General features: G+C 43.9%; 1 protein-coding gene across 1 annotated transcript in view; it reads right to left on the reverse strand.

Annotated features, from left to right (window-relative positions):
• Positions 1 to 22,272, reverse strand: part of PDLIM4 (PDZ and LIM domain 4) — a 98,251-nt gene extending 75,979 nt beyond the window's left edge. Inside the window, exons 1-2 of the mRNA XM_005311487.5 lie at positions 22,041 to 22,272; positions 67 to 218 (exon numbers count right to left, since the gene is read on the reverse strand). Of these exons, the coding sequence (XP_005311544.2) occupies positions 67 to 218; positions 22,041 to 22,133 (245 nt within the window). The 5' untranslated portion in view covers positions 22,134 to 22,272. The remainder of the gene's footprint in view (positions 1 to 66; positions 219 to 22,040) is intronic.
• Positions 22,273 to 26,037: the final 3,765 nt, after the last annotated feature.

The raw sequence follows: 26,037 nt of genomic DNA on the forward strand, positions 1-26,037 counted from the left end.
TTACAAACATGGACACAGTTACTATGTAGAGGTGTAAGTGTTGGAAGGGAAAGTGCAGACACCTACCTGTTCACAGATAGCATCAGCTGGTCCATACATGCTTTGATCTTGTTTTGTGCTTCTAGATGAGTCATATTTTCTGTGCTCTCTCCATTAATTGCCAGAATAATATCTCCGGGGCACAGGTTAGCCATGGCTGCCTTACTCCCAGGATTAATCTACACAAGGAAAGAAAAAAAAAAGTGCTTCTAAAAAGGATGCATTGTATGAGAACACATAACAGTTAAAGAAAGAGGACTGGTTCTTTGGAAAGGAAGGGAATGTAGCAAACTTCCTGTTACCAAAGCAGTTGTGAGTGAACAGTTTTCAATGGAAAGGGCCATTGTGCTTTGTCTGGGATGGAGATATTTACCAGCTTGGGTGTGTTTTCAGAAGTAGCTTCAATTTTGGGCTGCCCTATTTTCTCCCCCGAAGACTGTGTTCTGTAGACACACTGGATGATTCTAGATATGGGTCTGATTCAAAGCTCTTTGAAGTAAATTAAAAGATTCCCATTGACTTCCATGAGCACTTGATACCGTTCTCTTTGCAAACTTGCTTTTTTACATATAATAATGTAATGTAGCCCTTCACTCAAAGGGAGATGGGCACCTAAAATCCCTTGGGATCCTTTGAAAATCCCAGCCTCTATTCACAGGCTCCATCACATGCTTGAGAACCAACTTCTGAAGAGTGCTGAAAAAATGAAAGTTGGTGGGGCTTTTTGTGTGTGGCAAAAACAAAGAGACGCATTATAGCAGTTATGCTAACAGCTTCCTTCAAAGGTGTGATATTCTACATCAACTTTCCCCAACTGCTGCTCAAATTACGTGTCTCTTTCCAGTCTTGCATGAAATATCATTATGCTTATTAAATCTCCATCACTTTTCCCCTACTGTTTTTGTATTAATGCCAAAATCTCACTAAGCATAGAATTCCTTTCTGGGGAAACTAATGACATGTCCAGGTACCAGTTGTGGTTGGATTGTACAGATTTAGGGCCGAACACTACAGGTCTGAATGAGCCATAGTTATTCAAAGCAGTGGGTGTTTTGTCTGTATCTGGCCCAGTATATTTCTAATTTTTGCAAAAATAAAATAAAATTATATAATATGTAGGCAGTACAGTTGCCAATAAGTGCGTGTCTAACTGTGTAAACTGTTGATAGCTAAATGTTTGTCCTCAAATTTCCTCCTCAGTCATTCATAGCATCTGTTTATGCTTACACACACTTGAGAGTCACCAGCATGGTTTATCTAGTGAGAAAGTGCAGTCTGTTAGATATTGTACTTATTCATCTCTCATTGCATTTTAAATTGGATGTCTTTTGGATACCATTTAACGTCAGTCTTTATTTATACTAGAATAATCCTGTGTCTCAAGAGATGCATGACTGCTTCAACATATTATTTTGCAGAATTACCGGGGCACATCTCTGACAGACAGATTAGGATTAAAAAGTAGTCTAATTTAGGATCGACTAGAGATTCCACCTCCCCATCCAAGTATAAACTACAAATTAGTCATGGAATTACAGCCTCTAACAACTGTCTCTTGGCAACTTCACTTTCTCATGGAAAACTCTTTGGCTTTGATTTTTTCCTATTACACACAACCCGTGATCTCTGTTGCATCTTACTCTTAAATGGAACTATGCTTTTTTATATGGATTGCCGGTGACCGGCCTGCTGCTATAGAATGACAGTATTAGCGACATAAAGAAACCTCCAAACATGACTGTTTGGTTTGAGAATAAAGTGAAAGGGAAATTCTCCAATATTGTGACTTGGTCACTTCAGGGGGCCTCTAAGGGGAAAATGTTTTTAAACAAACAAACAAAAAATCCCCACAATTTACATCCCTAGAAAGTAAATTTCCTATGCTATATTCAACATGTGACTCAAAAACCAGGATCTCTACTCAGCTCCGTACTGTCTCCCTTGTATGCATTGTTTGGATGGATGCAAGGAACAAACTGGCTAACAAACTACATATATCAATTGTATCAAATACTTGGGACCCAATTCAGGCCCTGGTTGATTCTGGGTGCCACCAGGCATGCACACTGCAGTGTGTTATTTATTCTGAGCCTCCAGAGATACAATAGGGACCTTTATAAACAAGCACAAACATGATTCTTGCCTTAAAGAGAGCACAGTCTAAGTTTAAATATGACAGATGTAGTGAGATAGACAAGGGGTGAGAGGGAGACCAGGGCAATAGCAATATCACCTGGCTAATAGAGAGGCTCAGGTAGACATTTTGATTTTGAGGCCTGTTTTGTATTGGCGAGAAGTATCATATGAACTCATGTTCTGATCCAGCCTCAGCACCACACAGAGCCCTCTGCGGGCACAAATTGTTCCCCTGGCAGGAATAATGTGGAAACGACATTGAGTGAACAGGGCAGGGAGCATCCAGTTTAAAACATACTGACCAAGCCACTTGTCACAGAATACCTCCTTCATGATTATGGGTACAGAGTACCAGTGGGGCATGAACTCTAAGAGCTTATGGGAAGATAAGAACCTCTTTTCATGTCTAATCAGAACAAGCAACCTGCACTAGGTCCTTTGATGCTTTTGCCATGATGAATCAGCATTTCTTATTTACTTTTCCATGTTTTCAGATGGCTTATTTTGTTCTGTAACTGTACAAACCATTGGGCTTTCCACCTCCTTCATTTTTAGGCTGCACTGTGATGAAAGTGTCCATTTTCTATAATGTACAAGTAAAATCTAGATTCATGATAGGGTTTTCCCCCTCCATTCAGCTTAACTAAATCAGAGCTTACTTGGAGAATAAGCCATTCATAAACAGAGTTCTTTGTGGTTTCCTATTTTTAGTTTGCAATTTATTTAAAATTACTTTGGCAACTTTTTCATATTGGAATTATTTTACGCTACTCATGGAAATGCCTTTCAAGGTCTCATTAGTTTGGTATATAAACACTGGTCCTTTAGTTAGCTGGGAGGTAGTAATGTGTGTCAGGCCCAACATTTGTATTGGTTGCTGAATTATCTTTAAAGCACTACAGGCCAACTTCTCCAGATTTACAGCAGTGACATTCTGAGCCAAATTCAAGCCACCAAGAAGTGGATATTAATGAGGGCCTCTAATGTCCTGGCTTCAGCCCCAACTGCATTTGAATCTTCTAGGGCAGTGTTTCTCAACCAGGGGCCAAGGCCCCCCTGGGGGACCTCGAGCAGGTTTCAGGGGGTCGTTCAAAAAGGCCAGTGTTAGACTCACTGGAGCCCAGGGCAGAAAGCCGAAGCCCCACCATATGGGTCTTAAGCTCCTCCCCTGAACCCTGCCACCCAGGGCTGAAGCCAAAGCCTGACAATGTAGCTTCATAGGTGACCCTTGAGCATGGGGCCCCAGGCAACTACCCTCCTTGCTACCCGTCTAACACCAGCCCTGGCTTTTATATGCAGAAAACCAGTTGTTGTGGCACAGGTGGGCTGTGGAGTTTTTATAGCATGTTGCGGGGCGGGGGGCTTAGAAAGAAAAAGGTTGAGAATCTATGTTCTAGGGCAGACTCACGATGGCTTCAGTGCAGAATCACACTGGCTTCAATGGGACTCTGCATGAATACAAGGACTCACAGAAGAATCCTAGGGCAGGATCAGGGCCTTTAAAGGCATGAAAATGTGAACTTATGCCTGGTTTTGCCACACTAATTGGATAAGGGATCTTTTATAGCAGGGTAACAACCTTACTGTAGTCAAGACCAGGTTTGTGTTTAAGGCTTGACTCTAACTGCTCTAAAATCATGGTTAGCCTTGAAATTTGGTATACTTAACAGTCCCCTCTGGTTCTGACATTGATCCAAATTTGGGCCATTTGAACCAGGGGTTCCCAAGATATAACTCCAAGGAGAAACAAAACAGCTTTTCTTATAAATTGAGAGATTCCGGCAACTCATTTTTGGTCACACAGACATCAAACCAGGGCTCAGTTCATTGCACCTGGGTGTCCAATACTTGTAAGTTACCCCAAAAGAGTACAGACATGGAACCCACCAGCTCTTTGGGGAAATCAAAATTAAAAGGTTACTTCGAAAATATTTTGCTTCTTCAGTCTGGCTTGTCGCAAACCTGACCCACAAGCCTGATTTTCGTGCCAAATTGATTATCCCGAGTATGGAGAGAGACGAATTAATAGGATTGTTAGCCTTGGAAGTTTCACACCAGCTGGAGAGCTCAAAGGGATAAGCAGTAGGCCTCTGAACCTGACCCTCCTTGGGCAGAAATCTGAAAAGGGCTGGGAGGCATATCTGTAAAATCTGTCTCTGTTGGGGGAGGAGGGGCACGTGAGGAGGTTATTTTGGGGAATGTAATAAAAAAAATTGTAATTAGATATGCAAATGTTTTTACTGGAAGGGGAGGGGCCTTTTAGGGGGAGGAGTGAGAGGAATAGGGGTGAGAGAGGTTTGGGGCTGCATCAAAGAGAAAGAGAAACGGTGATGGGAGGTAGGGGAGGGGAGAGAGGCAGGGGTCTCAGGTGAAGGGCACTGGGAAGGGAACATGGGTTGAATAGCAGGGAACTAGGGGACAGTTGGGACATGGGCATCCCTCTCTCTACCATCCTATGTAAGCTGGGATCTGGGGTTCCCTGCCCATCTCACAGTCTGACCCCCCTCCCTCTCACTTATGTGAGCCAAGTTCTGGGGTGGGGGCTTGCCCTTCTGCGGTATCCGAGCCCTTCTCCCTAACCCCCATGTAAGCTGGGATTTGGGGAAGCCCTGCCCCTCTGGAAGGGGCGCTTAGAACAGGCATGCTCAGAGCAATGACCGAAAACACTGGGGTGAGAGGCTAAGAACCAGTATGCTTAACACACATCAGAAACTCTCCTGGACTGCTGGCAGGAAGGGAGCACCCACTGACATGAATGGTGCAGTTCACCCATCTCAGAGCTATTGTTTCAAGCTATGTTCGTCAACATGGAGTATTCTCTTTCCTCTGAGAACATCTCATTGAGATGAATGGGCCACTTAATGCCTCACTGGGCCTGCAACTTTGAAGTCTGAAACCTACCTTGGGCATTTGCCTTAACTCTGTATCCCTTAGTTTCTGCTGAACAACATGTTCTGGAAGGGTAAAAGCTATCCCCAGGACACCCTTAACTGTATTAATGATTTTTTTTTGCAGTAATTTTGTGTTTCAGGCTGACTTGAATTGACTAAATGGCATGTTCTGAAAATCAATGGAGTTAAAGTGGCATAAATCAAATGAAATTTTTTATCACGGGGCTTTTGGCAGATCGATCCATGCCTCCAGTCAGCTAGACCGAGAGCCTGCTTTGATCAATAACCAAAGTACATGTGACATGAATGAAGTATATGCCAGCAGGGTCTGAGAGTGAGCATGCACAGATTAGGGAATTAAAACACTACTAAAACTCTGTGCCAGCCCATTTTATTAATTGCTTCTAGATCACTCTAAAGTCACTTTCTAACCAGAGCTCTGGACCATTTTCAAAGGAACTTTACTTGTGCATGCTGCTGAATGTAATGAACTAGAATGGGGTGTTTTTAAGACAAAACAATGATCTGTGAATAATCTATTGAGGCTTTGTGACAATAAGGATGCTGGAAATTATCATTGTTGAAAACAAACCTTTATTACAAGGGACAAGTGTCAAAACAAAACTGTTCCGTAGTTAAACACAACAGTTCCGTAGTTACGTAAAACACAAACTATTACAAAATCTAAGACAATATCCATGATCCATGGAGACCGATCCTCAGCTGGCGTAAGCTGTTTGCAGTGGAGTTATGACAATTTACACCAGACAGTGATCTGCCCCATAATCTCCATGTTTCCATGAAGATTTTTTTTTTTTAATTCCAATGGAAACAGTTAAAAATAAAGACACTCACTATCAACATCTGCAATTGTTACTGAGCAGAGCGACCTGTTATCACTTCAAGCTATTTGAGGAAGCAAACATTTTGGCATACACTTTGGGATACCTTCCCTGGAGACTATTAAGTGAAGACTCAATTCTTCCATGATGGCCAAAAGAAGTGAGTCAATATGGGATTCCCCCTTTGGGATTCCCAGTACATTTTGTCTATTCTGTGCTGGTTTTGTCTATATTGTAAACTCTTCAGTATGTGGGCTGTCTGTATGTTGTTTTGCACAGACCCTTGTATCCCAGCGAAGTCAGCGGGATTGCATAGGGCAGGGGTTCTCAAACTGGGGGTTGGGACCCCTCAGGGATCGCAAGGTTATTACATGGGGGGTCGCGAGCTGTCAGCCTCCTTCCCAAGCCCCGCTTTGCCTCCAGCATTTATAATGGTGTTAAATAGATACAAAACTGTTTTTAATGTGTAACGGGGGGTCACACTCTGAGGCTTTCTGTGTGAAAGGGGTCACCAGTACAAAAGTTTGAGAAACCCTGGCATAGGGGCACAAGGGTCTGTACTAGCTGATCATATTGCAGAAGAGGGAGCAAATACTGTGCAATAATCACTTGTGTACAGTCGGCATTTCCAGCTGGTCCCATAGTATATGTGGAAGAGAATCTCCTTTAATTTTATATATTTAAAATTCTTTGCCGCTGATCCTGCTCAAAAGCTCCAGGACAGTTGTCACCTCCCTCTTCTGACATCTGGATATTTAGAAGAAACTGGGGGAACTCAAAATTTCTCAGCCTGATTCACCTTTATACTGGTGTAAACTGAAAGACTTCAGTGCAACTGCTCCTGTTTTATAGCTGTGTAAGCAAAAAGAGGATCAGACTCTCGGTCTTTTACAACCAGTTGAAAACAGTGACTAACATTCTTTGATTTAGGAACCCTGTCTTCTTCAGCTGGTCAACACCCATGATGTATTTTGTATTTTACATGGAAACAGTTCAGGTCGGATGTGTCATATAATACTTACACGTAATTCACAGATCACAGGAAGACACTATTTTTTCCACAGCATTCAGTGCTAAGCTGTCTAGCAGACTCAAGAACATTAGTACACAGATGCTAATGTTTAGCTCAGTATCCATTCATAGCAGTAAAGAATTTACAGTGACTTCAGGCCAAATACATTGTAAACACTATGGGCTTGAAAAAATCTTTAAATAATTTGAGTTGAGGCCTTTAAATTAACCAATATTTAGTGAGACAAGATGGGTGAGGTAATCTCTTTTACTGGACCAACTTCTGTGGGTGAGAGAGAAGCTTTCAAGCATAGGCCATGTCTTCTCTACCATTTATGTTGGCAAAATTTAGGTTGCTCAGGGGTGTGAAAAAACACCACCCGCTGCCCCAGCGACAGTCTGGAAAAGGTACAGAGAGACCTGAGGAAGAGCTGTGTGTAAGTTCAAAAGCTTATCTCTTTCACCAACAGAAGTTGATCCAGTAAAAGAGATTACCTCACCCTCCTTGTCTCTCTAATATCCTGGAACCAACACCACAACACTACAATCAACCAGTATTTAGTGTCAACTGAAAGTGTCATTAACATTCCATTCACTCTCCCTGCAACGCCATTAACAAAGATCTTAAAGGGCATTGGCCCTGACTCAAAATCTCTGAACTACCCCCATTAGATACCCTCCCCAATTGGATATGTTGCTATTTATCACTGCCATGCATTTACAGTCCTTTCAGCCAATATAAATTCACATGGCAGCATTCCTATCTAGCCCATTGGAATTAGTTTGATTCATAATGCAGATATGTGATCAGCCATGCCTGATCCAGGCTTAGGGCTCAACTGTGTCACTCAGGGGTGTGGATTTTCACACCCTGAGCGATGCAGCTCGGTTGACCTAACTTTTTAATATAGGACTGGCATCAGATCAATAATATTTGCAAAGTACTTCTGAATTTTCAGTTGGAAGGTACTAAAAGGGTGTAAAGTATCATTAATTTGCATTGGCCCAGTAATGTTTTCTGTGCAAATGGAGATTTAAAATAAATAAATAAAGCTATGAAAACACAAGAACTCCCATGTGTTTCACTATTGAGGTGATCACACAGCAGAGTTGTCTGCCTTATGAACTACATTGGAAACATCTGTCATCTGTAATGCCCTCCAAAACTAGAATTAAAATTATGAGCAGAACAGCCCCAGTAAGCATCCCTTTGCTCTACAATACCCCTCCTCCTCTCAGCACCCAGGACAGGAGGTGCCACAAAACACTGTGCTCCAGCTGGTCTCATCTGCCATGCGGGCAGGGGACTGGACTCGATGACCTCTCGAGGTCCCTTCCAGTCCTAGAATCTATTAATCTATGAATCTGCTGGATGGCCCTAGAAGGCCACAGGCAATTGAGAGAGCATCCCTGAAGCTCTAATTTATACCAGGAAGCAGGCATTCCCCCAAAAGGGCTGAAAAACCCAGGAGTCTGTGCAAAGCCAATATAAATCCACCGAGGCACATTTCTTTGCTCCTGCACCAAGCACAGGGACAAAAAAAAAAGGGAGAAAGAGCTCCTGAGTGATGAATTATTAAACATGTTCTGCGCTGTACAAGACCCCAGAAAAGCCAGTCCGTAACTCAGAGCTAAGATGTTCATGGATAAAACAAGAAATGCTGAGAAACACAGAGGAGGTGCTAATTTGGGGTATGGGGGGCAGGAGAGGGGGTATACAGTTACAATTACGAACAAGTTATGTTTGCTCAGCTAAAGGCTGAGCTGTCGCTGGGTTTAAGAGGATTTTCACACACATCCCCATCCTCTCTCTCAGAACTGCCACCCACCCACCACCTTCCTTCCCTCCAAGAGCAGGGGGAGCAGCAGCATCAAGGAGTCTCTTTGTGATGCTGCCTGCAGCTGCTGATGTGTGGAGTGGTCGGCTCTCTCCCCTGGAGACTGACACATTTCCGTCATGATGTGAAGTCTGCTTCCCCAGAGACTAATGTGGAGAGTTTGCTTTCAAATTTATGACCCTGGCTGTGGGTGGTGTCACTAGGCCAAGCTACATTACCCCATTAGTTAAGAGAAAACACACAGCTGAGTGGATAATTAGATCTTATGGAAGAGATTTAACAAAAATACCAGTTACTATCTTATCTGACCACTGGAGTTTGCGTATGCTTTATAAGTGCTCATGTCTGACATCAAGCCAGTAAAAGAAAACACTCCAACAACTGTTGCTTATACTGTAATGAGCTAGTTGAAGTTTGGAGATGCGCAACTTGATTTCCTAAGCAACACTGTTTACACTTGAAACACACACACACACACACACAGTTTATGCTTTCCCTCAAGGAGCTCAAACTCAACACTCCCCAGCACACTAAGGAACCAACCATAGGGGGCCAAAGCCTGAGAGTCCCATTGTGCCCCACCTATGGTGAAACCCATGGCAATGGGGCCGAGGGGGAGAAAACTCTGTAAGGTTCCCCTTTCCAGAGTGTCCTCCAAATTCTTTCACAAAGAGCAAGGCATATTTCTCCCAAGCAGGGGGCCTGCAACCCAAATTCTGTGGATACCCCAAGAGCTGCTACAGGCTTGGACCATCTGTGTAGATGTTCTTTCCTTCTAGGACTGCTCCATGGTCCCAGGTCCCTGGGAGTGATGCTCCATTGTAGCCCAGGGCTATATTACCTTTTCAGAAGAGTTCCCATGGGCCACCAGTAAATGATACAGAGTCAGTCTTCCCAGCTCTCCAACGCTGCTTTTTTGCTCTCTATCAGTGGGACTTGGTTATAGGCAAGTTAGGGGAACATACAATTCCATAAGCATGATCAAAAGGCCCAGATCAAAGCCTTAGAAAGACCACATCTGACGAGCTAATAAAACAGTGACAAAATTCACAGCTATCAGAGAGAACAAATGAACTTGCTCTATCCTCAGACTGCAGGCCATGTACCACTGCAGTATTTTTATAGCAAGATTTTTAAATAGGAAGAATCAAAAGTTAAGCTATCTACCAATGAAGTTCAATTCCCGTCACTACCACCACCACCACATTTAATATTTTCCTGTTTATTTTATTACGCTTTTAGTTTTAGCATAGCTCATGGGAGAGAGTAAAGATGTTTCATTCCAATCCACCTGCATTTTTCCCACAACAAAGAAATTTGGTAAGAACAAAGACATATTAATAAGTAGGTTAAGAGATTCAGGATGGAGAGATTGCAAGATGTTTGAAAATAGTTTTACATTCAAAATACAGATGGATCCAAATCAAAACCTAGATCCAGGCTTCCTTGCAGTTTGAATCCCAGTCCAGATCTTTGAGGCTCACCTTGGTCAAAGATGGAAAAGGCCGAGAACCACTGAAACCTATAAATTACACAAACCTACCTATTATATAAATTGATCAGGTTAGAGAATTAAGAATGCCAGTGACTGAGCAATAGGAGGCAAGCAATAAGTCTGCATTTAGACTTTAGTTTAAGAGCTGCTTCTTCAAGTAAGTTCACCCAGAGCCACATTTTAAAAGGTATTTGGGCCCCTAAAGATGCAGACAGGCACGTAGGCATTTCTGAAAATCCCACAAGGCACCTAGCTGCATCTTTAGGTAACTAAATACTTTTTAAAACATGGCCCCCTCCAAACTGGACACCACAATGCTTCAAACAAGGGTACCCTGAAAGGTATCGGATACAGTTTGCTTCCCCTTATCAATCCCCTTTGCTAGTCAACAACAAGCAGAGCCATTCCTACTCATTACCCTCAGCAGCAGGACCAAACTGCAGCTGTATGACCCCTGCAGCTCTGACTGGCGACCTCCATCCCACCAGTCACTTCCTGGAATGTAAGTGATCTGGGTTTAGGACAGTTTTGGAGCAATCTCCTGTGTGCAAACAGAAGCGGCTTATGGCTTTTTATCTGAAGAGTACTGGGTTTCCCAACCAGAGGGGTAAGTCTAGTAATCTCCTTTTGACAGTAATAACAAATAATAGTGACCTTTATCAGGGTAGGTAGATGCAGAAACAAAAAAAAAATCATGATTTATTCATTCCTTTATGGTGCAATTGATTATGAAAGTTCAAGGAATGGGTACATTTGCAATTTACCTTCAAGCTACCACTGCCCTTTCCCTAGTGGGAAAACTGATCATGTGATGCCTAGACTCCTCACTGAAGGCAAAGTTAAAACTCCCATTGACTGCAGGGGTGGAGGCGCTGTCCTTGTGCAATATATGCAGTATTTGGGCTAACAAATGTTTCTGAATCCTTCTGTTCTGGAGCAAGATGTAGGTTGATTTTACTGTATTTTTAAAGTTTGGAAATCTTACTGTGGATTCCACACAAATGACACTAAATTCTTCCACAAGATTTTTTTTTGTGAAATGCCTTTGAAGCTCTGATAGACATGAATTTGAAACATGGACGAGCCAGCATAGCTCCTTCATACTGGTGCATTCCATGCGAAAGGATCAGTAATGGTGTGGACTTTGAAAGGGACTTTGTGATGCTTGGATATTATATTGGTAGTAATGCTCTTGGAGGGCAGGGTAGGTACCCTAGTGGTGTTGTTCCCCACCAAAATATAAATAATAAAAATATTGTTTTTATATATGCACAAAAGTGATAGATTTCTCTCTCTAGAGGGTGTAAGGACCACTACTGAATAACACAGTGCTCAAACCTTGGCTCGCTATGAAATTTTGCGCAACTAGCAACGTAACAGCCAGCACACTGGGAGATGAAATTCTAAAATACTTTGCATAAGCCTGCAAATGTACTGATTGCAATAGGACCAGGACTGGGGCGTATCATGCTCTACATGACAAAGAGAAAAATATCATTGTACTTGTTTTTAGTATTGGGAAAGTCATTTTAACCATCTTGATACTGGTTAGAGGGAGAAACTGGATTAATAAAAAATAGCTCCAAAGTATCTAACTTTTTGGCTACAGGTCTTTTCACAAGAACTCTCAACACCTGTCTTAACAGAGCAATAGTTCAAATTTTATTTTAAAGCTAATGTTGTCATTATACTAACATTTTAAAAATCCTGTAAATCCCCCTGAACGTGTAGAACATTTTCTGTTTTGTTAAGTCTGGCAAAGACCTACAGTATTTTAGGGTGCATTTGGTTTATTTTGCTAAACACAAGCCAAGGTCAGACCTTGTATGACTGGAACTACATGAATCATTCCTTCCACCTAGTTTCCTACCCTGGATTATCAGTGTGCTTGATTAGAGTAATTAGCAGTAGGCTTTCTCTCTAGTATTTTCTTCTAAACAAACTCCAAGGCTGAACAGCAAGAGATTTTTATTCTCCTCTCATAGCTATTTAATAAAATCTGAAGGCAGAACATTTAGGAAGCAATAAAAATATATTAAATCTAATTCCACTAGCTCTTACCTTTAGTTTAAATGAATTTTAAGTGTCATTACAAATGTAATTGCAATGGCCCAAGTTTCTCGCTCTCAACAGATCTTGCCATTAGTTCTCATTAGGGCAGACATATGAGAACACCTGACACACACACAGTGATTTCCTTATAGCCAAAAGGATTAACTTACTCTAAGTTACATTTTAGCTTGTTATAAATCTAGTGTATATAAATATACTTTGAATAAAAGAAACAGCTACCAATTCTTAGTTCTGTCATACAGGAGATATATATCTGGCAAAGGCTATCTTTGCAATACTAGTTTAGGACTGATGCACATACAGCAGTTAATTCAATCTATTTGGAAGCTCTAATCAAAAACTGATTACAGCAATAGATTAAATACTACCAGCTACATTAAACAAGCATAATCCAATACAAACAGAGTTGCAGAGATCTGAAACAAAACCAAGGAACTAAACAATAGCTTAACTTGAAGGGCTTCAGGGGAAAACATGTATTTGTGGTGGTCCTAGGTCTCTCAACAGTGGTTATTAGGCTACATCACAATAATGAATGGCATATACATTGTAAGTAATGTGTTTAAAAGGCTCAGGATTGTAATGATATCCAGAGAGATTATCAGGCAGCCCTACAGCAAAATTCATATAGACCAGAACAACTTATTATTATTTTTTTTTAATAACTGCTCTGTCAGAAACTTTTACAACCTCCCAATCCTTTACCGGAACAAATATTCTCGTGAATGCAAAATAAAACCTTTCTTTAAAGACTGCATGATCTCAACATTCAAACATGTAAGTGCTATATCATTCAACAATAGATTGTAAATATGTTCTTTTTCATACATTCATTTGTTTTGTATAATTATGGGCCAATACTGAAAATGTGTTTTCTGCTGCACTCCCAGAAATCAACAGGGGAACTAATATACTAAAGCTCCCCAGGACAAGTATGAGTAATTTGTTTGTTGGAGTAAATCTGCATTTGCTCCAAACATAAAGGCTTGGGGCATCTCTGACTGAACTCAGTAGAAACATACCATAGACATAGGAGTTGGACAGGGCTGGGCCATAAATGATCCAAATGCATTTTAAATATGCCTACTGTACTTATAAGATGATCATTTTAATTACAGGCAGGGTGTGTATCTAGTGGTTAGACTGGAAATCAGAGAGCCATGAGTCCTGGTTGTTATTCAGCTCTTAAATACCACAGTGATAGGTACTATACAAAACCATAAGATAACCTCAGCTCTGCCACGGAATTGCAGTGGGACCAAACCTCTGAACTTCTATACAAGTTTGCGTATTATTACACCTGAGAGCGTTGAGAGGCTTTATGTCTGTTAAGTGCTTTCAAGAATCTGGAAGCAGGGGGCTGAATGAAGGGTTCTATTTCTGTTATTAAACCACAGCGGATGAAAAAGAGGAAGCATCCTAGCAATCGAAACTAAAAGATGAAGTACACTGATTTTCCATAAAGTTCAACATGTTTGAATTGCAATTCTTAGAATTAGCCAAGAAAGCGAAGTTGACAGTAACCAGATCCTTACTTAATTAAATCTTAAGTCTCATTTCTAGCACAATATCTGTCAAATCATTCAGCCAGCTTCAAACAGCCGTTGCCTCTGTAAATTCCACAAAGGTAGAGATAGTACACAGCGCTCTACCCTCAGCTCCACGCTCTCAGTTGTACTTGCCCATATGCCGCAGTGTGAAGCATCACAAAGCTGATGATGTGCAAGCAGCCTTGCACTAAAAATGCTGTTCCCAGCAGGGGCGGCTCCAGGCACCAGCACAGCAAGCGCGTGCCTGGGGCAGCAAGCCGCGGGGGGCAGCCTGCCGGTCGCTGTGAGGGCGGCAGACAGGCTGCCTTCGGCGGCACGCCTGCAGGAGGTCCGCCGGTCCCGCAGTTTCGGCGGCAATTCGGCGGCGGGTACGCCGAAGCCGTAGGACCGGCAGATTACCCGCAGAAATGCCGCCGAATCCGCGTGACCGCGGACTGTCTGCAGGCATGCCGCCGAAGGCCACCTGACTGCCGTGCTTTGGGTGGCAAAAAACAGAGCCGCCCCTGATTCCCAGCATTGTGCCGGTATTGTGGTGATTAATCTGATGCACTTAACCTGGGGGCACATTTCAGTACAATATATGTTTGAAGTTGCTAAACTCAGTCTTGCCAATTTCAGCTTCACAGATGACATACAGGAGAAAACGTGAACTGAATTAGTTCTTGCTGCTAGATGGGTATGGGAGAGAGGAACGTCTCCCCCTCCCCCCATCACACATACCCAAGTCTGACCTTCCTAAAGATCTCCTCCTTTTAAAATACTATTTTTTAAAAATTAAATGTAAAGAATAACATTTTTTTAAAGTCCCAACATTAATTGAACATGAAGGCTAGAGTTCTGACTTCTCTAAAGCAATCTATTAACCAGCACCATAGCTAAGGCTCCAAATGATTTTAGGCAGGATAATGACAGGAGTAGCTCTGATCTCATGGAGATCCTCACTTAAACCCTCCTGGTACAGAGTCCAATTCTACAAGGTGCTGAGCAACCGCTGCTGCTGACGTGAAGGATCAGGCCACTCTATGTAATTATATTTGTGGACCTGAGGTTTATCAAATAGAAAAACTATTTTCAAGAAAAACAAATGAACTTTAAGAAATATATGTGGTTATTGATTACACAAGCTTTCTTCGAATGTCCAGCAAACTAAACCTAGTTATTGGAAAACAATGGACTAAACTCTAGCCTCAGCGGCATCATCTGTGCAACTGTAATGATTTATCATGGAAGTTAGAGATAGAAGACAGACCTACTAGTTCATACAATCCATCTCCTTGCCAGGGCAGGACTGTTCACTACAATATTATTTAATGTTTTTAGTGCTAAATCCAGACCAGCTTTAAATACATGATGTGAAGTCATTTCCAGAGCTTTCCTTGAGGGACCATCTTTAGTTTTCTTCTCTACAATATCCTAAGTAACTCCTCTCCCTCCTTGGGGTTTACAACCTTCAACTACTTGTACACTGTTAAAATGTCTCCTCCTTAAATGTTGCATGGCCATGCTATAAATGCAGGTATTTTAGGGTCTGATTCTTCAGTCTTTATTCACACAAATAGTTTCATTTGTTTCCACCCATGTTTTTAAATGTTACGTTAGTGGAACTGGAATATAAAGGCCAAGTTCTGTCTTCATTTGTACTGGTGAAACCCAGTTTGGCAAGATGGACTTTGAAAAATAAACTGCAATCTTAAAGGGTTCTCACCTAGGTAACTAAGTGTAAAATGTTGTCTTATATTTGCTTGCTGTATGCTCTCACAACAGCAGGGCCGGCTCCAGGCACCAGCCTGGGAAGCAGGTGCTTGGGGCGGCCACTCCGGAGGGGGGGCGGCACGTCCAGCTATTCGACGGCAATTCAGCGGACGGTCTCTCGCTCCCGCACGGAGCGAAGGACCTCCCGCCAAATTGCCGCCGCAGATCACGATCGCGGCTTTTTTTTGGCTGCTTGGGGCGGCCAAAACCCTGGAGCCGGCCCTGCACAGCAGCAACAGTATTTTTGCATTCCATTAAAATAAGTGAATTGTCTAGTCTAGAGGGAGATTATTCTTTTCCCTAGTAGTCTAGCAGTCATAGAAAGCCAAACACTTATTTGCTGAATGATTTATAAAACAAACCAGACACAAATACACTTGTGTGTTATAAACAATGGAGGGTCTCATCCTGAAGGAGGAATCTGGATGAAATTATCAAGTCTTTAGCTGTTAGAGACATCTTAGTCAGATTAAAAATAGTAAAACAAATGTTGAAGTCTTCCCTCTGTCCTAAAATAAACTCCTATTAAGGGCCTGGCTCATACCTATTATATCCACACAAGGAGGGATAGGGTTGTGAAAAACCTACCTGGTTTTCAACAGACAAAGATAATCTAGTGGATTTTATGTGGGGTTTCCATTTCTTTGCATAATTTTTTTTAACTTTAATAATAATATATGGAGATATACTTATCTCATAGAACTGGAAGGTCATTGAGTCCAGCCCCCTCCCTTCACTAGGGGGACCAAGTACTGATTTTGCCCTAGATCCCTAAGTGGCCCCCTCAAGGATTGAACTCACAACCCTGGGTTTAGCAAGCCAATGCTCAAACTAGTAAACTATCCCAAGAGCTTACAGCATCATAACGTGTATTTGGACACTGAAGGCTCTAATTTCAGTCTACAAGTGAAAACTTTAACCGTCCTAACAAGTGAACAGAGAAGTGATGAGAACTTTAAGGCTCTTGTTAGAAGCACTATGAGAAAGTAATAAGAAACCTATGGAACTATCTGGAAGCTTGAAAGGGAAGGTGAATAAGTGGGGTCCTTGGTGATTGGGTAGTAGGTTGTGGCCAGCAGATCAGAAGAATGGTTAGGATGGAAAGTGTATTGATATCAAAGGGCACATATAAAAACAGTATTGTCAGTCCTAAGTATGTGGTCAACATCACAAGTCAATACCCCCGAAAAAGAATCATGAGACAATAATGTAGGTTCTTTTTACTTGCCTCCTGGTTTCTGAACTCTTAGGCCTGGTCCACACTAACCCCCCACTTCGAACTAAGGTACGCAAATTCAGCTACGTTATTAACGTAGAGCCTCCAGTTATTAACGTAGCTGAATTCGAAGTACCTTAGTTCGAACTTACCGCGGGTCCAGACGCGGCAGGCAGGCTCCCCTGTCGATGCCGCGTACTCCTCTCGCCGAGCTGGAGTACCGGCGTCGACGGCGAGCACTTCCGGGATCGATCCCAGAAGATCGATTGCTTACCGCCGGACCCGGAGGTACGTGTAGACCTACCCTTAGAAAACATTTAGGTCATAGTGTCAAGCTTCCTCTGTAATCAGGAATGTTAGAAACCTGTTTGTTTTAAATGAAGTTTAGGTTCTTGCCTAATCACATGTCTCTATGAGCTGGGGTTTTAAAAAACACACCAATGACATGGGACTTGCAATGAAATTGTGAGAGTTGGCAACACGGAGTGACAAAACTCAGTTGGCCCAACTAGTTAGCAGCCCGGAGACTCCTATTGCATTTGTGGTTTTTACCCACTAATGCAATAGGCTTTACATTGCACCAATGTCTTTACATTGCACCAAAGCCACCCAATGGCTTTACATTTCCAGTCATCACACACACACACACACAAAGATGGGGCAATGTGGGAGGAACACTAGGAGGAGATTCTTGTGGAGATTTTCTTTCCTACAGTCCCCTCCTGTGCATTTTGCCACGGAGGATTTTCTGACCCAAAGTCAGTTAGAGTTCACTGCATAAGGGCACCCAAGATTTGGCCCCATATTTACAAACAAATTTCTCTGTGTTACAGATAACACCTTAGATTACAGAAAATAGAAGTATTTTTGAAATCTGATTTGTTTTCACTACTTATGCTGTTTCTTTTAGTATTTGCACCAACAAGGGGACAAGGAAAATAATAATTTTTCTTCACAGTCAATTCATATTTAATTTCCTATTATCTTGCCTTAGCAGAATGTTACAATATCTGAGTTGGGGAAAAGAAATCACAACTTTCCACTTAAATAAATATTAATAACAACAAGTTTCAGAGTAGCAGCCATGTTAGTCTGTATCCGCAAAAAGAACAGGAGTACTATAAATTCGTTAGTCTCTAAGGTGCCACAAGTACTCCTGTTCTTTTTGCTAATAACAACAAAACATTTTCACTGTCCCATGCTTTTGTAAAAGCTTATTTTCAGTCATCCTTAAAAGTGGGACTCAATTTGACCTGAAAATGTCCTTTTAATCTATGTAAAACAACTGTCTAAGAACAATAACAGCTGTATTAACAGAGGAGTGCAGCAATTCACACTTAGCATCTGCATCACAGTGCAATCTGCTACAAAGCTTAGCCTTTTGTCCAACCCCCAAAATAAAACACTGATGGTTTTACCAAGCGTCTGAGCGTCTTTCCTGATTTTTACCATTTTCAGATATTAGTCCCAAAACCAATAACGCTTCTCTCAGTGCTGACATTTTAGTGCCCAATCTCGAAAGGTGCTGAGCACCCTAGACTCAGATTAGCTTTGAGGGTGCACTGCTCATCTCCTTGCAAGCTTGAGTACTTAGGGACTGAGCCTACATCATTGAGGTCAATGGAAGTTTTGCCATTGATTTCAATCAGAGCAAGATCAAGCCCTTGAAGTATGGCTGGTTTTTAAAAGAACCACACATAAAATGTAATGAATAACATAACATGAAATACTATACAATTGCTAATCACATATGTTACACCTCTTAAGACTAAAGTAAAATATCGCCGTTCACTGAAATAAAAAGTTATATTTCTAGCTCCTAAATTTGCTGAATCAGTTCAGGAATTTGGCAAGCTACTTGTCTGCTGCAAAGCCAGACTCTATGGTTTTTCTAATATAATGGTAAAACAAAATATTTCCACCAAAGTAACAATAAAACAAGCTTTCTGACCTACACTAGTTATTTTAATCTTCACAAGAGAAATATTTTATGATCTCTAAGAGACAGGTAGGTATTTAATTGTGATAAATTTCATCAAAATGGGGGAGAAAATTAGCAGACTTCCTAAAATTAATGAAACGTGTTGACGCCTGCAGGCCAATTACTTCCCCTCGGGGCACATCTAGCGTATGTTTGTTTAACAGACATATTTTGCTCAAATACTGTCTGTTGCTATTCAACATGCTACATTTTTCCTTCGTTTTTTTTTTTAAAATGAATAAATAAAACCAAAAGATCCTAGTAATGTGTGATAAGAAACACCCCCAAATGAAAGCAAACATGCAAAGCTTTGCAGTGTGTGCAACTTCAAGATTATAAACTGAGCAGTTTAAAAAACATGGCTTGTTTCTATGATCACATATAGTTTTCCTTAAACCCTATTTACTCACTTCCATTTTATGCAGTGACTCCTACTGGCAAGATGGTGAACAATTTCTGCATGTGGGGGGGAAGCAATCTAACAGCTGTTTCTCCTTGCAATGCCGATCAATATTCTGTACAGCATTTATTCACTCATTCCAAAAGTAAAATGACCACATGACTAATATCCTGAAACTTACTATTCAACTCCAACACAAAAAGTATGTGCTCAATCCTGTGGGGTGCTGAATGCTTCCTCAGAGCTTCTCAGCAACTCCACCTACCATTGATTTCAGTTTGGGTAGTTGAGAGCACGCTGCACTTCGCAGAGTACAGCCCTGCCCAGGATACTCAGATGCTTCAGCAGAGCACCACACTTGTTAATTCAGGCCATCATACATCACTTACCTGCACACATTCCTATTAAGGATTTTAAAAAATGTGCACAAGTTGTTTCAAGCCAGCAGCAGTCTTTAAACAAAGAAACTTCCAAAACATACCCCTATGGTATTATACATAAGTACTTGATACCGCAATAGTTACTATGCAACACAGGATTGGGTGTTGGACCCAGTCCTGCAGTCTTTACTTAAGTACAGGTCCCATTAACTTCAGTCATATCTACCTAAACAAAAACTGCAGGGTTGGACCTATCCCCTGGACTAATCTCTCTACTGTATAGGACAGGATGTTTCTTTACATATAAAAACTGGACAGAGTAACTGGAAAATACATGTTATTTACTGAAGAGATGTTAATTATCATCAATTGATACTTTTAATGCATTTGACACAAATCAAATATGACAACTTTGGAAAACAAGGTTTTAGCCTTTAAGATATTAGAAAAGAATACGCAGTGATCGGACAGTTATTCTTTGATTTATACCCAGGCTGCATTTTAATACTTTAAGAATTCATCTTAAATATTCATTTAAAAGATGCTATAGAAGACTCAAAGATGTTTATTTATTTCCATGAGTCTATTCTCCTCCAACTGCACCTTGATATTTCCAGTGACAGTTATATTTTATATTTTTACATGAAAGATGCAATACATAGTGTCTTTTTGACCAATCTATTAAAATAGCTGGAATTAATCAGTCTATAGGAAAATGGAGAATAGAATAAATTAGTTAATATCCAGCTGCACCAATTCAAAGACAGATTTATGCAATACTAAGTACAGAAGGGAAAAATAAGTTTACAGCACTACTGTGAAAGGAGCAACAAACTTCAAACTGCTTACACTGCAAAAATATTCTGCTTCATCATATTTATTAAAATTATACCATATAAATGCTCATCCCAAATGAATTTAACCCAAAAAGGGTTATTAAAGAAAATTAAACACTACTTTTTGATAACTAGCAACTAACTGGCATGGTAAATTACTGTGAGTTAAGTTAGTCATTATATTTGCAATCCTGTAAGACATAAAATGCCAAATTCTGTCCTGACCTATGCCCCTGAAATCCCACTTGAATAAATGGGATTTTAGAAGTGAAACTGAAGGCCAAATTTGGCCCAACATATTAGCTTACCCAGCCAACCTGTCACATGTCACTTTCTTTGTGCTTCCAGGTGAACAAGGAATGCCATGGCAATTGTTCTCTTATCGCATGAAAATACTGCACTGTTTTACTTTCTCAGAGAGTGAACAAAGAATTAATAATTTAGAAGGTGGCTCTCTCTTTACTTTTTTAAGAGGCTTTGATCTAAGCTTTAAACCATCATACGACCACAGTAGGGTGACCAGATGTCCGCATTTTATAGGGACAGTCCCGATATTTGGGGCTTTTTTTATATATATATATGGGCTCCTATTACCCCCCAGCCCCATCCTGATTTTTCACACTTGCTATCTGGTTACCCTAGACCACAGCCTCCTTATGCAAAGAAGATCCTAGTGACTGACACTGTACTTGGTTGCCTTTCACAAAAATGCAGATTTTTGTTCATCGTAAAACAAAACAAAGGCATATCAGGAATACAAGAAAATGTATAAGTTTGCACCATGAAAAGTAAGCTTTTTATCAACTATGTTCAAAACCAACTTCTCTCCCCTGACTCTTCTTTCTTAGATGGGAGCTCCAAACCATGAGGCTGGGGTATGCAACTGTTCAGGCTGTTAACTCAATTGTAATTTAGGCCCAATTGCATCGCACTGATTTTTGCCAAATCCCGCTGCAGACAAAGCCTCCAGAAAGTTTCCAAGCGGGTGTAATTTCATCTACTTCGGTGGAGTTACACTAGGGAGGAGTGTGACCCAGCTCCTTTTTTTGCTGAACAACCCTCAGCGCTCAAAGGTCTGACTACCCATGCAAAACAACCCCCCTAACACCAGTGAATGAAACCGCCAGTCGGTGGGATCAGCTACGCATGCAGCCCACTCCCCACAGCCTTCTTCCACCTGCTTCTGCAGCAGCCACCGTGCCCGCGAGCCCCGAGTCAGCCAGTCCCCTCCAGACCCAGCACGTGCAGGGAGAGGGTGCGTGCCCGGGGCGGTGCAGCGGGGACCCAGCACTGCAGTGCAGCCCCGTCTCTGCCGGTGCCCCCGCAAGCTGCTACCCGCTCCTTTCCAAGAGTCCTGCGCTTCCCGGCTGAGCTCCGCTGCCCAATTCCCAGCGTGCGGAGCTGCGGCTCCCCATCAGCCCCCCCTTTCCTTTGCATACACCCCCCCAAAAACAACCCAACAGCTCGGCGGGGGGCATCTCGGCAGCTGTGCAAACGAGCTCCAGCTGCCCGCGGAGAGCTGCTCCCCCTGGGCAACGGAGCGCCCCGCTTCGCAGCTGCGGGGGGCGCCCTGGCCGCGGCGGCGGGCGCCGGGGCTTACCCTGGAGATGGTCAGCGGGGTGCTGAAGTCCTTGCCCCCCACCAGCCGGAAGCCCCAGGGCGAGGGGCCGGTCAGAGCCACTGTCTGGGACATGCTGGGCGGGCTGGGGCGCGCTGCGACCGGGAGCGCACGCGGCAAGAACGCTCTGGCCCTTCGCCTCAGCCACTGCGCCGGCCAAGCCCCGGCCCGCCTGACGTCTCCGCTCCCCCTCCCCGCCCGGGGGGCGGGTCCCTGCCCGGGGCCTGGGTGACAGAGCCGCAGGCCGGGCACGGGGCCGCCTGCTTCCCCGAGAGCCAGAACCCCGCCTCTGCGGGGAGCGGGCCAGGGAGCAGCGGTGAAAGGCCAGGAGAGTGGGAGAGAGCGCGCGCCTCTCCCCCGGCTACGCTCCTAGGGGAGCTCGCCTGCTAAACCACTAAAGGTGCTCCCCTTCCCCTGCTAAACCCCTAAGGGTGTTCCCTCTCCTCTTCCCCTGCTAAACCCCTAAAGGTGCTCCCCTTCCCCTGCTAAACCCCTAAGGGGGCCCCCTTTTCTCCCTCTGCTAAACTCCTAAAGGTGCTCCCCTTCCCCTGCTAAACCCCTAAGGGTGTTCCCTCTCCCCTTCCCCTGCTAAACCCCTAAGGGTGCTCCCCTTCTCCTGCTAAACCCCTAAGGGGGCCCCCTCTCCTCTTCCCCTGCTAAACCCCTAAGGGGGCCCCCTTTTCTCCCTCTGCTAAACCCCTAAAGGTGCTCCCCTTCCCCTGCTAAACCCCTAAGGGTGTTCCCTCTCCTCTTCCCCTGCTAAACCCCTGAGGGTGCTCCCCTTCCCCTGCTAAACCCCTAAGGGTGTTCCCTCTCCTCTTCCCCTGCTAAACCCCTGAGGGTGCTCCCCTTCCCCTGCTAAACCCCTAAGGGGGCCCCCTCTCCTCTTCCCCTGCTAAACCCCTAAGGGGGCCCCCTCTCCTCTCCCTCTGCTAAACCCCTAAGGGGGCCCCCTCTCCTCTCCCTCTGCTAAACCCCTAAGGGTGCTCCCTCTCCTCTTCCCCTGCTAAACCCCTGAGGGTCCCCCCTGCTAAACCCTTAAGGGGGCCCCCTCTCCTCTCCTCTGCTACACCCCCAAGGGTGCCCCCGTTCTCTCCCCTGCTACACCCCTAAGGGTGCCCCCTCCTCTTCCCGGCCAAACCCCTAAGGGTCCTCCTCCTCCCCCCTTCCGCCACCTCTGTCGGGGGCGGCATTTCGGGGCGGGACCTTCCACCGCCTAGGGCGGCAGAAAAGCTGGCGGCGCTCCTGCTGCAACATTTGTGCTACCTCTACCGTACAAAATCATGTTGCCCTAACTTACATGGGCCTACAGCCACCGCAGTTATTAAATCACCTGTGAGTATGTACGTTTGGCTCCTTGTGTCGGCGTTGCACGTCCTCACCAGGAGTGCTTGTATCGATTGTATTGTCAGTGTGGGGCATTGTGGGACAGCTCCTGAAAACCAGCAACAGTCGACAGAAGCAACGCAGTGTCTATACTGACACTACGTCAACCTAACTACATCAACCGTGACTCCACATGGGTCTGGGAGGCAGTGTTCCCCAATCCCGGACAATGGGAGCTGCTGGGGATGGTGCTGAAGCAACAGCAACACACAGACCCTTGTGCCCCTCCTCCCCCAGGTTCCAATCACTTCCTACAGTGGTATGGGGACAGGCAGGCAGGGAGCCTGCCCTGCCCCCGGTGAGCGTCGGGCTGGAGCCCGCCCCCCGAACCTCTCCTGCAGCCGAACCCCCTGCCCTGAATCCCCGCCACACTCCATACCCCTCCTGCACCCCCTGGGAACAGGAAGGGGGCAGAGTTGGGGTGGGGATTTCGGGGAAGAGGTTGGAATGGGGGCGGGGCCTCATGGAAGGGGTGGAGTGGGGGTGGGGCCGAGGGCAGCGGGGGGAGGTGTCAGTAATGCGGCCCTTGGGCCAATGTACTAGTCCTCCTGTGGCCCTCGTGGTCATTTGAGTTTGAGACCCCTGGTCTAGGGCCTAGGAAACAAAGCATTGTAGAGACAGCAGCTGAGTCCGCAGGAGTAAAGTACAAGGCATTAATCTATGACCTCACAGGACTCCCTTCGTAGATAAAATCTATAGTACAGCAGCTTGAAGATACAGCTGAAAAGAGTTACGTGCCTCCACTGAAAACTGGGAGAAAAAAGGTTCTAAAAAATGACAGCTCTTGGAACATCCTGCACTCTTTCCAGTTAATGCAAGGACAGGAAAGTCCCACTTCTAAGAGAGACTAAACAAAGGGCCCATTGTTTAAAAAGTGTGAGGAAAAGCAGAACACACTTCTTTCAAAAGTGACTTCTTGTCTCTCCCTAGGACTATGCTACACTACACATGTTTTGTTCTGGGATCATGTTACAACATACTCATATAGGTTATTCTTTCTGTCTGTCCCATTCTCATCACCACAGTATCTCAAAGCCTTCAGTCTTGTGGTATAGAAGGAATCATGTTTTAACTGTGTTGCCCAATTATACTACAGCCCTCATATTTGAGAACCTAAATATGAGAACATAAGAACAGCCATACTGGGTCAGACCAAAGGTCTATCTAGCCCAGTATCTTGTCTTCCGACTGTGGCCAATGCCAGGTGCCCCAGAGGGAATGAACAGAACGGGTAATGAAGTGATCCATCCCCTGTTGCCCTTAGCTTCTGGCAAAGTGAATTCAAATATGAATTCAGGAGCCTAACTTTAGGCACCCACACTTGAAAATTTTGGCCTATGTTCCCACAACACAGTAGCTTTTCCTCATTTAGACAGGAACTTAAATTTCTGGGCTTGATGTTAGCAGGTAAATGGCCCCCCAGCTGGGCTTTGATGTTCAACCCTCAGTGAGGTAGGGAAACAGTTTAATTCAGACCTTTCCTGCTCTTGCTGTTTGTGTGGCTAGAAACAGTTTTTGGGAAGGTTGAGTTAACAAGGGTAGAGTGCAGCACTTTGTCCTGGGTTCTCCCCCCTCTCAACTGCAAAGAGATAAACATGTTTTGTAAAAGAAACTTTAGATTTGGTGGGAAATAGCTAAACAAAGTGTAGACTTGGCAGTTTTCTTATGCTAGGGATTTTCCACTGGCATTCATCATGGCTTCATTGCTGTGGTGGCCTCTAAACCACAAAGCACTAGGAGGGGAGGGCACTGCAGTGTAACATACTGTCAGAAATTTCAGAATAATTAAGTGAGGTAGGAAATAGATGGTTAAACAAAAATGCCAATGACCTTGCTAGGTATCTTTTTCAGCGTTTCAGGAAGGAAGGTGTTAGCTGAAGGTCCCAAAGCTCACTGGCACTCTCTCTGTCTCAAACACATATGTACCTTTTCACATATATGCTTTATCTGAACATAGAGCAATAGTTATCAACCTGGATGTCCGCAGACGATGTCTAAGATTTCCAAAGGGGTCTGCTCCTCCATTTGAAATTTTTTAGGGGTCCGCAAATGAAAAAAAGATTGAAAACGACTGGCATATAGGCTAAGGGCTCATCTACACTTAAAATACTACAACAGCATAGCTGCATCCAGGAGCGGCGCCAGGGTTTTTGGCGCCCTAGGTGGGGGGTCCTTCCGCGCTCTCGGTCGTCGTCATCAATTCTGCGGCCGAGGGGGTCCTTCCGCGCTCCCGGTCTTCGGGGCACTTCGGAGGCGAGTCCCGGAGCGAGTGAAGGGCCCACCGCAGAATTGCTGAAGACCCGGAGTGCGGAAGGCCCCCCCGCCGCTGAATTGCCACACCCCCCCAAATCCTGGTGCCCTAGGTGACCGCCTAGGTTGCCTAAATGGAAGCGCCGGCCCTGGCTGCACCACTGAGCTGCACTGCTGGAATGCTTCAGTGTAAACACTACGTAAGTCGATGGAAAGGGTTGTTCCATCAGCATAGGTAATCCACCTCTCTAAGAGGCGGTAACTAGGTCAATGGAAGAATTTTTCCATCAACCTAGCGCTGTCAGGGTTTGGTCAGTATAGCTACATCTCTCAAGTATGTAGA

Source organism: Chrysemys picta, chromosome 8 (genome assembly GCF_011386835.1).
Source record: "Chrysemys picta bellii isolate R12L10 chromosome 8, ASM1138683v2, whole genome shotgun sequence".
In the NCBI taxonomy this organism is placed as follows: Eukaryota; Metazoa; Chordata; order Testudines; family Emydidae; genus Chrysemys; species Chrysemys picta.